Genomic DNA, 13,021 nt, shown 5'->3' on the forward strand with positions numbered 1-13,021 from the left:
TTATATTTTGTTTTACATATAATTTATTGATAGATAGATAATATATAAAATCAATTTTTTAAAATATATAAGTTATAATTTATTAATATAAAATTATAGATTATGTTCTTGTTATTTGAGTCAGCTCATGTATTATTTGAGTCAGCTCATGAGTTTTGGTAAGTTGAACTTGAACTTAAAAAATAAGTTCGATTATTAATGAGTCGAGTCATAAACTAAACTCAATTTTCGTGAGCCGAGTTTGAGCTCGGTTCACTTTCAACCCAGGTCATAAGTAATAAAAATTTATAGTCTAAAATAATATTAAATAAAAGAATACTAAGAATACTGAAAANCATTATAATTTAATATTATATTTTTTTAATAACTATCTATTTAAGAGTGATTTTAACTAATATTATTAAAACAATATTCATTTCATCAAAAACAATTTTGATATAGAATTGCCAAATATAAATCATGTTCACTTTTATCCAAAAATAATTTTATAAAATTAATTTCATTCAAACTCCAATTTGACAAATGTCAATCCAAACACACACTTAGTCTTTAGTCTGTTGAGTTAAGAGATACTGTAGATAGCCCAATAATAATAATAATAATAATAATAATAATAGTAATAATAATAAATATTATTTATTTATACACTAAATACTCTTAATACTCCTATAAAAATATAAAAATTATTAATTAATTATATATTTAAACTATTTTTAATTAAAAAAATAAAAAAATACGTATTTAGTTGTTAGAAAATACTGGTGAATAAGAAAAACACTTTCTTTACTCTGAATTCCTTTTCTACCTCATGAATTTTATCCTTTTTCTATCTTTAATTCCCTAATTTTAGTAAATTGTTCTTCTATACTGTTACAGTATCTCACTATCTTGTCTTTACTAATCTCTCCTAGAATGAAGGTCAATGAACATCTTACTATATATAAATTATACAATATTTGTTTTTCCATAAGAGACGATATATATCTCAATTCTGTAAAAAAAAAAAAAGGAGATTAAATTACGTGACAAATCAAAGACAATTTAAAAGAAGAAAAAGAAAATGAGTTTTTCTCTCCTTCTAATTTTGTTTTTTACCCCAAGCCAACAACATAATGCCATAGGAAAATGAATAATCCAAAGCTGGATGAGAAGGGAAGACATACATGCATCGCAGAGATGGGGATATTTTATTTATTGTAAGTTTGCTAACTCACCAATCTATCAACCTTATCTTGTGACCGTGGTTATACATCATCACCTCCACAATAATATAGTAGCATAAATTACTTAACGAGACACGTCATATTTTTGGCACTTGCATTTGAGCAGCTTCAGCTTCTTATTTATCTGTTTTACTTGAAGCAATTTTAGCATGTTAAATAATTATTATTGTGACATCAGTTTCAGATTTTTTTTTTGGCGAATCAGAGTTATATTTTAACTGTAATTAAAAATATTTATACTATTATCTAATTTCATATTAATATACTTTGGCAATAGTTTCATTATGACCATAATACCTAGAAGAAAAATTCTTTTAAAAAATGTATAAATGCACAACTAAATTGTGATACCCAAATACATGTAGTAAATTAACACCAAACTACTAATTAAAAAGAGAGAAGAAATGATAATAACATGAAAGTTGAGTTGTATGAAAGAACAAAGAAAAAACAAAAGGAGTGTTGTTATAATGCTATTATTGTGTTTAAAATGATTTATTATTATTATTACTATATACACACACGTTAAAATTTGCTGACATACCATCTCAATTATTAGGGTAGGGATGACACCAAGGTTGATATTAAATACAAGAATTGCTTAGTTCTTCTTGCTTGACTGATAAATTAAAAAATGGATACTTTTATTATTTATTTTTTAAAATCGTAGAAGATCTTGTAAGAGTAATCAGATATAATTACCCAGTTCCAAGGGTTAAAAAATTCGATTACTGTCTGGGTTTTCTTTCTCAAGCTTTGCTGTGCCGAAAGCTACCCCCATTAAAATTTTAACCTTATCTTCTCACCTTATTGTAAAGATATTTTGTCAGAGCCTTGCTCTTTCAGCCTCATAGACCTATTTCAACTTTATTACATTTTATTCTTTTATATCTAATTTATGATTTTAGTTTTGTATAAAGTCAGTGTAAGAGTCGCTCATCCACCAATTATATATGGTCATATAGACTATAGTCAATAGTATTTAATCTTAGCTAGTTGCCAAGTTATTTAAAAGAATCATACATATAGTGGCATATAATTAGATAAATATAATTTTTGTTATTCTAATAACACATTCAAATTAATTTCCTTTAATAAAAAAATAACCTTTCATGAAGCTTACATTAAAAAAATAAAATAAAATACATACATCTTAAGAGGTAAGTAGTGTACTAAGATAACTTAGTGGGACAAATTTGAACCATACACTAAACTATCTTATCATACATCAAATTTGAAGCAATAGATTATCTTTGATAGCATCTTGTTCTCTATAACAATTTCTTCGAAGTTATCAAATGTCCATAACCAATCAAAACACAAATAATCACAAGAGTCAGTAATAAAACAAAATTCATAAGGGACAAATTTCAATTAAAGTGTTCATTTTGTAGTGTAGAACAAACATCACTAGTAAAATGCATTTCACTTTACATAGCAATTGGACAAAAGAAGAAACTTCCAAGTTGGAACATTAGTCCTCTAATAGTCTAATTACATTATTGTCCTCCCTCATAGCTCAGGAAATTGTTAGTGTTACTTACCAAGAAAGAATTAGGCTTCATGGCTACGAAGAAGAAGGATTCAGATTTCTTAGCTTGGCTTTGACTGAATCTAGTTGCTCTGACCAACACAAATTCAGGGGAAAAATATGTTATTAGAATTGTTTGGCAATTGGCACCTTCAAACACGGGTATCTCCTAAGAATTACATAAAAACATGGGTGAAGAACATAGTCAAAGGTGAATAATTCTTACTTTGTTCCGTTGTTGTTGCTTTCTGGATGGTTGTGCGAAAATATAAGTTGCAATTTCTCTGATACACAGCCTGCAGCAAGAAAACAAAGCATGTCCTTTTAGACCTATTGGGTAATTATTTTAGAATAGAAATTGCCACGAAATATAGAAATATTAGAAGACACAAATATTTTTAGAGGCTTCCTTCATACATGTACGGATTTTGTATAGAATGACTAAATTTGTCGAGTAATGATTAGGAGGATGAGTTACCACTCCCAATTATTTTTCAAATTCGTCACTCTTTTTTCAAAGGTAAAAACTCCGGTGCAGTTAACTTCATGTAAAGTTGATAGCTGAGAGTCAGTTAAATAATTTGATAGGTTTAACTAAAGGTGTAAACTCAGGTACAGTCGACTTCACGTGAAGTTGATAAGTGAGAGTCGTTAGATGATTTGACTGATTTGACTAAATTTTCATCTAACAATTCTCAATTATCAACTTCACGTCGACTGCACCTGAGTTTTCACCTTATCTAAATTGTCATCAACTTAACTGCACATGAATTTTCACCATAAAGGACTAATTAAAATTGCAAAGAACCACTTTATCCTCCATGTTCTTTGGTCAGGGACAAAATCAGAGGTTTACGCTTAAATTAAACTCCCAAGAACAATGGTTCAAAATGTGATAAAAATGTGAACTAGTGCTACATTACATTTTTCAAGGGAATAAGAGGATAAATTCATAAGAGTAAGTCACAGAATAAACACATGAGTTGAATTCTCATTGCAACTAAACTAGTTTTCGTAACTCAAGAAATAACCCAAGAGCAAGCTAGGTACATATGATCCAAAATTGTAAATATTCTTATTCCAATTAATTTTTATGACTACACTTAGGTCCAGTATAGTTCCAATAGAAGCTAGAAAATAATGTATTGTTCCCATCAAACTCAAGAAAGTGAGAAGCATAAAAACCCTAATTGAATATCAAAACCCTATAAGTAATGGAGAAAGAGTAAAAAGGGGGGGTAGTAAGGTAATTACGGAGGAAGAGGGAAGGTTGTTGAGCTCAGCAATGGCAACTTCGTGGCGCCTCAGTTGCTTCGTACATTCAGCAATGGCGTTCGTATTATCGCTTGAACTCATCGGTTTTTTTTTCGATTGAGATTTTGATTTAAGGGGTGGATGGGGTTTTCTTTTTGGTTTTGTATGAGCTTAGTTTTTTGTTCCAATGTGTTCCATTTATTATTTATTTTTATCAAAGGATAAGTACTAAGATTATTCGCCTCTCAATAATAATGAAAATGCGATTCCAAAATTAAATTGGAACAAAAAAAATAAAAGAAAATGAATATTGATCCGTCACCTTATAACTCAGTCTTTATTATGCATTATGAGTTATAACTCGGCATTAACTATCATTCATTCTTTTGCTTGTAACTGACACCTTTATTACCGACTTAATGAGCATCATTTCTATCTTAATGACCAGACGGTCATAACATCAATTCTATTCATCAATTTTATGCCTATAAAAGAAATCTTCTATATCTAATAACATGATAAGTTCTATATCATGTCATACATCCTATATTCATAGAATTATTATAAACACAACATAACACATGATAACTTTCATTTCATGTCTTACATTCTATATTCATAGAATTATTATATACCTCTTAAACACTTACTGACTTGAGCGTCGGAGTGTCTTTTGCAGGTACCCACCCCCTTGTTCTCTCCTTGCCGACGTATAAACGAGAAGCTTGAAGACATTCATCGACGGACGAGCTATACAACGACCAAACTCAGCAAGAACAAATATAAAATAAAAAATACAAAAGTTAAGAATATTTTTCTTATTATTTTTATTTTTTTTTCAAAGTGATGAGCTAATAATAGTATAATACCATCGAACTATAGAAGGAAGAAGAATTAATGATGACCAGTATCTTTCTTTTTCACCGAACCAATTTTTCTCATAGAAAATTGAATGAAAAGTGTGAAATAAAATGCAACAGTCGTAAATATGGACATAACTATACCGACATAGCTATAATTTCTATGCTAGCCTAGCATAGCCGAATAAGGGGGTCTGTCTAAAATGATATCTAATAAACATAATAATGACATAACTAGAAATATATTCTAGGAACACACTTCTTAGTTCTTAGTTCCCAGTCTTCCCAAGTGATCTTTCTTAAAAATATGTTTAGATATCTTGAACAAACGCCTCACACGTGTATTAAACTCATAAGTGGAGAATATATAAAGATTGGAATCTTTGTTGAATAACCCCCTCCACTCAATCAAATAAGTCCATAATAAAATCATGCCAATTACAATTGTCAAAAGTTGCTTTTCAGTGACAAAAAAGTGGGGAACAACAGCATAGAACATTTCCACAAGCAAGGAACCACTATCTTAAGTTCGTAACCACCTGGAGGAAATTTCCAAATTACAATCAATGTCCAATTTCATAAGTAAAATTGGCCAGCCAATCACCGACCGCAATGATGAAAAGCAAATAGTCAATACATGCAATATATTCATATTTGACCAAATCTGTATTTTATTCCTCATTTTTCTGAATTTAATTAAACACACAGGAATAAAGGGGGGAATAGATACAAAAGGCTGTACATTTATCTGCAAAAACTACACCTACAAATACTGTATTCAAATTCTCAATTTGCAATATGTCATTTTCCTATCTCATATATGGCATACCATATGCAAAGTTCACATTCCCCTACTCTCACCCAGTTTTCAACATCTTATTGAAACCAAAATAACCAGGACCTAACTTTATATTAGACGGTATAATTATCAGGAATTGTCTAGCTTTTTCCCTGGCTTAGCTGATTCTATTGTTTAAAGAAAATGTCTAAATCCTTGAACAGTGGCCATAATTTAGCCACTTCCTTGCATCAATGCGTTTAATTCAGGGCTTACAGATTGGTAGACATCTAGGACTCATGCTCCAAGTGCACCCATATTCTTAAGCTAAGCTCATATTCACATGAAATTCCTTTCCACAACAGTTTTAAGGACCTCCAATTTTTGGATGACCTCTGGATTCAGCATATCCCTTGCTTCCCTAATAAGGGTACCTTCTGTGCTCAAATGATAAGTATCCACCACAGTCTTTATCCATGTGTGAAGTTTCTCTGGTGTCCTAAAAATTAATAACGAAATGATTAACACAAAAGTGTAAGTAAATTCTATTTCAGTAAGTTTACATTCTGAAATTGATACATTCATACATACGTGTACAAGTTATCAACATCGATTCCTTCAAGTTCTTCTCCAGGTGTAAATGCATCTTTGAGAGCACACAGTTGTTCCTCAGGATCCTCAATTCTAATAAGATATTTGATAATTCGAATCTCTTTTGGCACAAGTCTCTGGAGGTTTCCCACAGCAGTCTTATATAAATGATAAAGTACATCTTTTACCTGCATACAATAATATAAAAAAATGGCAAGATTTGCATATAATGTTACGGTAAACATAAATCTGAAATGAGTATACCCTTTTATGGCATCTCTCCTTTAACAAAAATGGAAATTCCCATGTGGTTACACTACCGGTGTACCCTAAACAAACTATATTAGTTGCAATAATCATCCAAAAATTTCTTAACCTTCGAGCTTATAAAGTTAAGTAGATATATCAACATAGATAGGAATAGGAAAATGCAGATTTCATCATCAATACCTCATCTTTCATCATGTTTGATTCCTTAGCAGCCGACCAAGCTTTGGTGATCATCAATACCAATGTGGAATCAAGTTCCTTTTTTTCGGCCAAACTGTCTATTTTTCTGCAGGCAGCTTCAAGTGAGGGAGAATTGATAATATCTTGGAATTTCAACTCTGCTTCATTTAACTTTTCCATGCTTTTGGTTGCATCATCATAGGCTTGTACAGCAGCCAAGCAAGTGTTCCCAAGCTTTGCAAGTTCTTGTCACAGAAGGAGGGAGGGGGGGTGTTATAAACAAACAAATTAGTTAAATATGCAGGACTGAACTACCGCCATTAGTATTCTGATGATCAATTAATATTATTCTAGTTTTTAAGTTTTGATATCAAGGGTACTAAAATTTACATAAATTTAAGAGTTTAAGTTCCTTCTACCTCATTTAAATTAGTTTATGGCAAATGAGAAATAATTTAATTGTTCAAAATACGTTCAAAACTCAGAACTGAATGAACTAAATGTGGCTTGATAATTTACAAGACAAGAAATGAAGATGATATGATATTGGAATCTAAACCAAAGTGTTAGAGAAAATAGACAAAGATGCTAAAAGTCTGTGAAACAAAATCTTACCATTTTGCATTTCAGCATTGTCATAGTAGGATTCAGCTACAGTATGAAGGTGCACAAAGAATTCTTTTGTAAAATCTTTACGACGCTTGGCGACAATGTTAGTAATTCCTGATGGGTCCCCTTTGATCACTTCAAGCAGATCATTATGTCTCTGCACATCCTCATCAATCTGCACAAGAACTTCTTAATAAAATTGCAACATTCTCTACTTTATCCCTCCCAAATAAATACAGCTTATGGCAGGACTGCATTACAAAAATACAATAATGATCATATCCCATTCAAACTGTGACAAAACAAAAATGGAGGACTGAAAAGCAAGAAGATATTGTTCCTTCCCTCCTTCTTTCTTTCTTTCACACCTTTTCCGTGCACATAGCAATATGGTTACACCCTATAAACACTGCAAATGGTATATACTTAAACTCTTAAAGTGCAAGACTATTTCCTTTATACAAACATCTGTCTTGTTAGGCCCTTACAAATGGTGTTTCCAGGGCTTCAAACTTTGACCTGTAACAAATTTCCAGTATAACAGTTTGGTTTGTACTATCTAACACCTTTCTTATTTAATATTCGTTTCTTGTCTTACAAATAGTGCACATAAGGCTCTCATTCACATAGTCATACCTCTTTGAGCTTCCTTCCAAGGCGGAGCAGCCTCTCCTTCAATGTGGGATCAGCCTCGGCATCTGCCCTATCCTGACATCGCTTGAAGAAATGGGGCCTAATGCTATCCCACTCCCTGCTAAAAGCCAGCAACCTCCTCCAATCGGTAGGTGTGGGCTTGTCAACCATGAAAACACCAATAAGCTTATCACACACCCTAACCATTCGACTCTCATCCAACAGTACCTCTTCTTTTCCGCCGCCACCGCCACTGCCATCATCAACATCAACACTGCTTCCAGAGGAACTGGCAGAGGACAAGCCTTCACTAACAGTTAGACAGTGCCGCAACCTTCCCCCTGCTTCATATCAAAAATTAAAAAAAAAGGTTCACAGTGGCAGCCCTATGATTTCTTGAAACATAGAAAACAAACAAAACAAATTAAATATGAATAAATTTTGCTCCGCAAGTATGGATCCCATATAGGCATTTATACAAACATATGGAGTGCAAGCTTGAATACTAGGGTAACTAATAATTGTAACTAACTGAATAAATAAGTGGTTAATTACCTGGGGTGGAAAAATTGAGGCGCGGAAATGAAAGAGAAGTTTTGGAGGGAAAACCAAGAAATGGAGGAGTGGGTTGGATAGTGGACAATACTAGAGGAACTGAATAATAGCGAGACAGAAGAATCGTTGCGTGTGACTCCATTTAGCTTCAGCTTTAGTTGGGAAGTACTTTGAATTGAATTGGTAATTTCCTTTGCTTATTCTTGTATTCTTATATAAGGACTCCATTTTACGCTGTAGTGCCTGCTTTACCCTCTATTCTTTCTTTTCTCCCTTTAATTTTAGGTTAACAATAATCTTGTAAAAGTTATATATTTCATTTTTATTCTCTTCCAAGTTTGTAACAAAATAATTTGGTTTAGATTCTTATAGTAATATTGAACTAGTCTTTATTATTCCCCTGAAACGAAAATTCATTGAATGTTGCATCAGTAAATTTGCCTTTGCTTGTTTCATAACTTAGAATAGACACACACAAGCTTTTTCTATATAATAACAAAATAGAGCCCAGAAAAAGGAGAAAAAGAAACATACGAATTAATGAATTATACACTAGCATAGCAATATCCATCTGCTTCAAATACATTGAGTAACAAGATGAAGTTCGATAGCAAATTCATTTAAATTCAAACAAAAAAGATACATTGATCCAGCAGACCAAAATTACATGTTTATAATGAACCACTTTAAAGATTCCGCCCAACAAAGTTATTATTGAAGCTGACCCTCGCTGCATTGTCGCTTGAAGTTCAAAGCTTCATCTGCCAGAAACTCACTACAGAAATGACTCGCATTAGCTTGGATTGGATTGGATGACGCAGAGAAGAACCTACCATACATAATGGCAAAAACCAAGAAGATAATCTGGAAAACACTCACTAGATTCGCTCAGCCATCAGCAACGGTTCCCATCTTGGACTCCATGGATAATCAGCTATAGAACGCGACTTAAGTGGCGCCATTTGGGAATTAAAATGCTAAAAAATAACAAATGCAAAATAGGGTGAGTTATAGCCCAATGAAGAAACGTTAGCTACAAGCCTAGATGAGTAAAACTGTCCCACAAGAGCATCTTATTTATCTGCTGCCCAACATTTCTAACACAGTAATGCCTATTTTAAATTTCCAAACAGAAGTATGTTGAAATGAAAATAACCTGTGAACTTTGAAGCATAATAGCTGGCTGTTGCTTTGGAAACTGAGTTGGAATTAGAAAGTGTACCTAAATAAACAGAACAGTCAGACTTTTGGTCAAACTCAATTCATAATCCATCAGTAATGATATCTGTAAATTACCAGGAATGTGAAAACTCCAGTTGCAGAAAGAAAAGTTGCTTTTCTGCAGAAGACCTGACAACAAAGAAGCCAGAAACTAGCAATTATTAATGTCTAATGTCAAAACCGAACAATACTAACAATTTGAGAATACGAGTCAAGGGCAAGTACAGGATCAGCTTCAACTGGCCTTCCTAGCTGAATGGCCAATGCTTCAATGAATTGCCTTCTTAGATCAATTAACGAGACAGCCTCCGAGACCTAAGTTAAACACAACTTAAAATTTACAATAATTTTAACAAAAACAAGGATGTCCACAAAACACTTCTAAATTGTAACAGACAACACAAAAGATATTTTCAGCTAACCTGTTTCTCAAGATATTCTTCCAAGTTTGGAAGATATTCTGCCAAACACCTATGAAAAACAGAATAAACACAAAAGCCAACATATTGTCAGTACTCAGAAATCAACTTAATCTTGGATATATCTATCATTGGGGAATAAAGATAACAAGTCAAAAATCTTACATCCCATCCAACCAAGGAGGCAGCTTGACATCATCAATGGAAAATAGAGCTTTCAACTCAGAAGAAGATACCAATTTGAGCCGAGGAGCTGAAGGAGCAGAGGTATATTTCCTCCCAACAGGATATACAACCTACATTTAGCATATGATAAGGTTTTCCCTTTATTTGTTTGTTGCCAAAAACAAGTCGTTAAGATGTTAAAGAGAGTCGTTTAGAAAGAGAAAAGAAAGCAACCTGCAAGTGTATCTTCTGAGGATACCTCCATGGGCAACTAGGCACCATCTTGTTTATGTTCATGTCCAGTAAGGGCACAGCAAATTTAACCTCCTCTGGCTACACTAAAATGCAAACTTATAGGAGTGAAGAACATTGTCCAAAACCTACTTTAATTTCTTCAACCATCCATGAGTAGATCGTAAAAATTATTAACACATTTCGTAAAGAAATACCTTCTCAGCAACAGAACTCATGTGCATTTCTATTCCCTGCAGCAAAGTTCCACAGTCAGACATATCTCATTCAAGGGAAGGATCAATCATATCCATATCCATTACATATAAAGCATCATCCAAAATTCAAATGTGTTCTCCAAATCAAAGAGATGGAAGAGATCAAGCTGCATCACACTAATCAAGTCAAGAACTACTTGCACAAACAGAGACATATACACCAAAAACAACTACTCAATTTTGTGAATACTTTGCAAGAATGCAGTGATGATCTGAAAATGTACCTCCCTGGATAAAATGGTGCTGATTTCGAACTTCAACCGATCATCATCGACTTCTCCTACACGCTTCCTCTGATACAACACGTATTGATCCCTATTGAAGCGAAACCACATTCACTCAACAATTACACACTAGAAAAACAAAAACCCGTAATTTTATCTAATTTCATTTCACCTCAAGAATTGAACAAGTGAAAGGAGGCGGGCAGGGTCTCTGTAGTTCCAATCACTCAAACAGTTACTAGCTTGTGTTCCATCATCAGAAGACATGGGAAATGGGTGAAAGTCTTCATCTTCGGGTCCAAATATAACATCAGGCGCAACGGTAGGACACTCGGCATTGTATATAACATCCCCTGAAATCCCATAAAAAACCCTAATGATCATCCCAAAAAAAGGGAGAATTTTTTGCAATTGAGAAAGGGGGGAAATAAATAATACACTTGATGAAGTCCAAGCAGAAGGGAATGAGGAGTGTGAATCTATCGAAGGGGCCGGAATTGTACTTATCACCTGACCACATTTGTTCAACCTGCAAAAAGCCCCAAATGTAAGATAGAAAACCCTAATTAGGGAAATAACTTGGTGGGAGTGAAAAAAGCGAGAATATTGGGAGAGTGCCTTGCCTTGAGAGTGAAACGAAAGTGAGAGAGGAGGTGAGTGAGCTGGGCGGCGATGAAGGGAGGGACGTTATCTGCGGCTGAAACAGCCATTCTTGGATCTTCTGTTCTCTCTCTCTCTGCGTCTCTTGGAAGTGTGTATGTAATATGTAATAAGAAAAGATTTTTATTTTTTCCCTTCACAAGCTGATTACTATTTCTTTTCAAATAATGGTACATCCCAAATTCGGATTTTTTTCATTTATAAAATAAAAAAATTATTATTTTTTTCAATATAATTTTTGAATTTTAATTCTCTAAATATGATTTTTTTGACATTTAAACAAGTTCACCTAACAAGCAAACTCTTTTTTAAATTTTTTCAATTCCGTGTTTTTAATCCATTATCATCATCTCCAAATAGTATATAGATCTACAAATAGTATATAGAAATATATACAAAAATACACGGACAACAAACATGATTTTTTTAAAGATTTTTTTAATTATAAATTAAAAAAATAAACCATATTTAACAATGCCAACCATTGTTATCATCTCTAAAAATACATAGGTACACCAGAATAAGCCATATTTAACAATGATTTTTTTAATTATAAATTAAAAAAAATAACTATTTCCCCAAAATAACAAGGATTGTTATTCTGTGTATTTTTTGTGTACTTATGTACTCTGAAAACGATGATAATGGTTACTGATACGTTACCTCAAACCTCGGCCGCCGCCCGATAAGCTCGGCACGTAGGCAGATAAGCTCGGCCTCACCCATTTGAAAAGGGAACGTGCTTAACAAACCTAATCACCAAAACAGAATATCATAACTAACCTACAAACTCGGACTTATCCACAGTAAACGGGTAAAACAGCTTCTATAAAGCCGAGCTAATATCCTCGGCTAAGGTTCAGGTTCCATTCTCAGTCTTCATACTTATTTAATTACTCTCACTCGAGATTATCACTAACTTGAGCGTCGGAGTATCTTTTGCAGGTATTCCCGCCGCGGTGTTTGATCTTGGCCGACGTAAAGCTCTTCCTCTTCAGCGACGACTTGCTCGGAAGCGCTTAAGCTCGGCCTCCCCAGTGTTCGGACGAACCACTTGGCGCCCACCGTGGGGCCGGAATACATCTAACCCCACTTTTTCCTTTGTTTAGTCTTTCACTCTATTTTGCAGGATTCCCAATCCTCGAACATGGCTGACAAGGAAAATCCACAACTCACACAAGCTGAGCTCCTGGCCCAAATCGCTGAACTTCAGGCAGAAGTACGGAGAATAGCCGAGCTATCCACGCAGAACAATGGAGAGAGCTCCAAAAGCTCGGCTCAGGGTAACACAGACCCCTTGAACGTCACTCCTCCAAAGGAGAAGCTCACCCTCGACAAC

General features: G+C 33.6%; 3 protein-coding genes across 5 annotated transcripts; all 3 read right to left on the reverse strand.

The window, feature by feature from the left end:
* Nucleotides 1–2,566: 2,566 nt before the first annotated feature.
* LOC107483103 (uncharacterized) lies at nucleotides 2,567–4,183 on the reverse strand. Its single transcript, XM_016103716.3, has 3 exons — nucleotides 4,009–4,183; nucleotides 2,981–3,050; nucleotides 2,567–2,846 (listed from the first exon to the last, which is right to left on the reverse strand). The coding sequence occupies exons 1-3, from the start codon at nucleotides 4,108–4,110 to the stop codon at nucleotides 2,791–2,793; spliced, it is 228 nt and encodes a 75-aa protein (XP_015959202.1). The 5' UTR covers nucleotides 4,111–4,183; the 3' UTR covers nucleotides 2,567–2,790.
* Nucleotides 4,184–5,527: 1,344 nt separating this feature from the next.
* Nucleotides 5,528–8,679, reverse strand: LOC107483114 (uncharacterized protein At4g37920). 3 transcript variants are annotated; one of them, XM_021139989.2, is made up of 6 exons: nucleotides 8,485–8,679; nucleotides 7,933–8,273; nucleotides 7,303–7,471; nucleotides 6,688–6,932; nucleotides 6,238–6,425; nucleotides 5,528–6,137 (listed from the first exon to the last, which is right to left on the reverse strand). In XM_021139989.2, exons 1-6 carry the CDS (start codon nucleotides 8,624–8,626, stop codon nucleotides 6,068–6,070), a joined length of 1,155 nt encoding a protein of 384 aa, XP_020995648.1. In that variant the 5' UTR covers nucleotides 8,627–8,679; the 3' UTR covers nucleotides 5,528–6,067. The 3 variants fall into 3 exon arrangements, with proteins under 3 accessions (XP_020995648.1, XP_015959211.1, XP_015959210.1); XM_016103725.3 differs by having other exon boundaries at nucleotides 5,528–6,145; nucleotides 7,933–8,270; nucleotides 8,485–8,677; XM_016103724.3 differs by having other exon boundaries at nucleotides 5,528–6,145; nucleotides 8,485–8,677.
* A 342-nt stretch (nucleotides 8,680–9,021) lies between these two features.
* LOC107483115 (uncharacterized) lies at nucleotides 9,022–11,815 on the reverse strand. Its single transcript, XM_016103728.3, has 13 exons — nucleotides 11,646–11,815; nucleotides 11,461–11,551; nucleotides 11,195–11,375; nucleotides 11,023–11,113; nucleotides 10,739–10,774; nucleotides 10,524–10,622; nucleotides 10,290–10,420; nucleotides 10,128–10,176; nucleotides 9,931–10,020; nucleotides 9,781–9,834; nucleotides 9,641–9,706; nucleotides 9,364–9,461; nucleotides 9,022–9,259 (listed from the first exon to the last, which is right to left on the reverse strand). Exons 1-13 carry the CDS (start codon nucleotides 11,730–11,732, stop codon nucleotides 9,196–9,198), a joined length of 1,137 nt encoding a protein of 378 aa, XP_015959214.1. The 5' UTR covers nucleotides 11,733–11,815; the 3' UTR covers nucleotides 9,022–9,195.
* Between the last annotated feature and the right edge of the window lie 1,206 nt (nucleotides 11,816–13,021).

Source organism: Arachis duranensis, chromosome 4, assembly GCF_000817695.3.
Source record: "Arachis duranensis cultivar V14167 chromosome 4, aradu.V14167.gnm2.J7QH, whole genome shotgun sequence".
Classification (NCBI taxonomy): Eukaryota; Viridiplantae; Streptophyta; class Magnoliopsida; order Fabales; family Fabaceae; genus Arachis; species Arachis duranensis.

Coding starts and splice junctions, on each gene's coding strand:
- LOC107483115 (XM_016103728.3), bottom strand. CDS start 11,732: ATGGCTGTTTCAGCCGCAGATAACGTCCCTCCCTTCATCGCCGCCCAG. Junction 9,707..9,780: donor CTGGAGTTTTCACATTCCTG/GTAATTTACAGA, acceptor CTGTTTATTTAG/GTACACTTTCTAATTCCAAC. Junction 9,260..9,363: donor CTGATGGCTGAGCGAATCTA/GTGAGTGTTTTC, acceptor TCATTTCTGTAG/TGAGTTTCTGGCAGATGAAG.
- LOC107483103 (XM_016103716.3), bottom strand. CDS start 4,110: ATGAGTTCAAGCGATAATACGAACGCCATTGCTGAATGTACGAAGCAA. Junction 3,051..4,008: donor ACAACCTTCCCTCTTCCTCC/GTAATTACCTTA, acceptor TTCTTGCTGCAG/GCTGTGTATCAGAGAAATTG. Junction 2,847..2,980: donor AGCAACAACAACGGAACAAA/GTAAGAATTATT, acceptor TGTGTTGGTCAG/AGCAACTAGATTCAGTCAAA.
- LOC107483114 (XM_016103724.3), bottom strand. CDS start 8,626: ATGGAGTCACACGCAACGATTCTTCTGTCTCGCTATTATTCAGTTCCT. Junction 6,426..6,687: donor CAAACATGATGAAAGATGAG/GTATTGATGATG, acceptor TATTGTATGCAG/GTAAAAGATGTACTTTATCA. Junction 6,146..6,237: donor GATGTTGATAACTTGTACAC/GTATGTATGAAT, acceptor ATTAATTTTTAG/GACACCAGAGAAACTTCACA.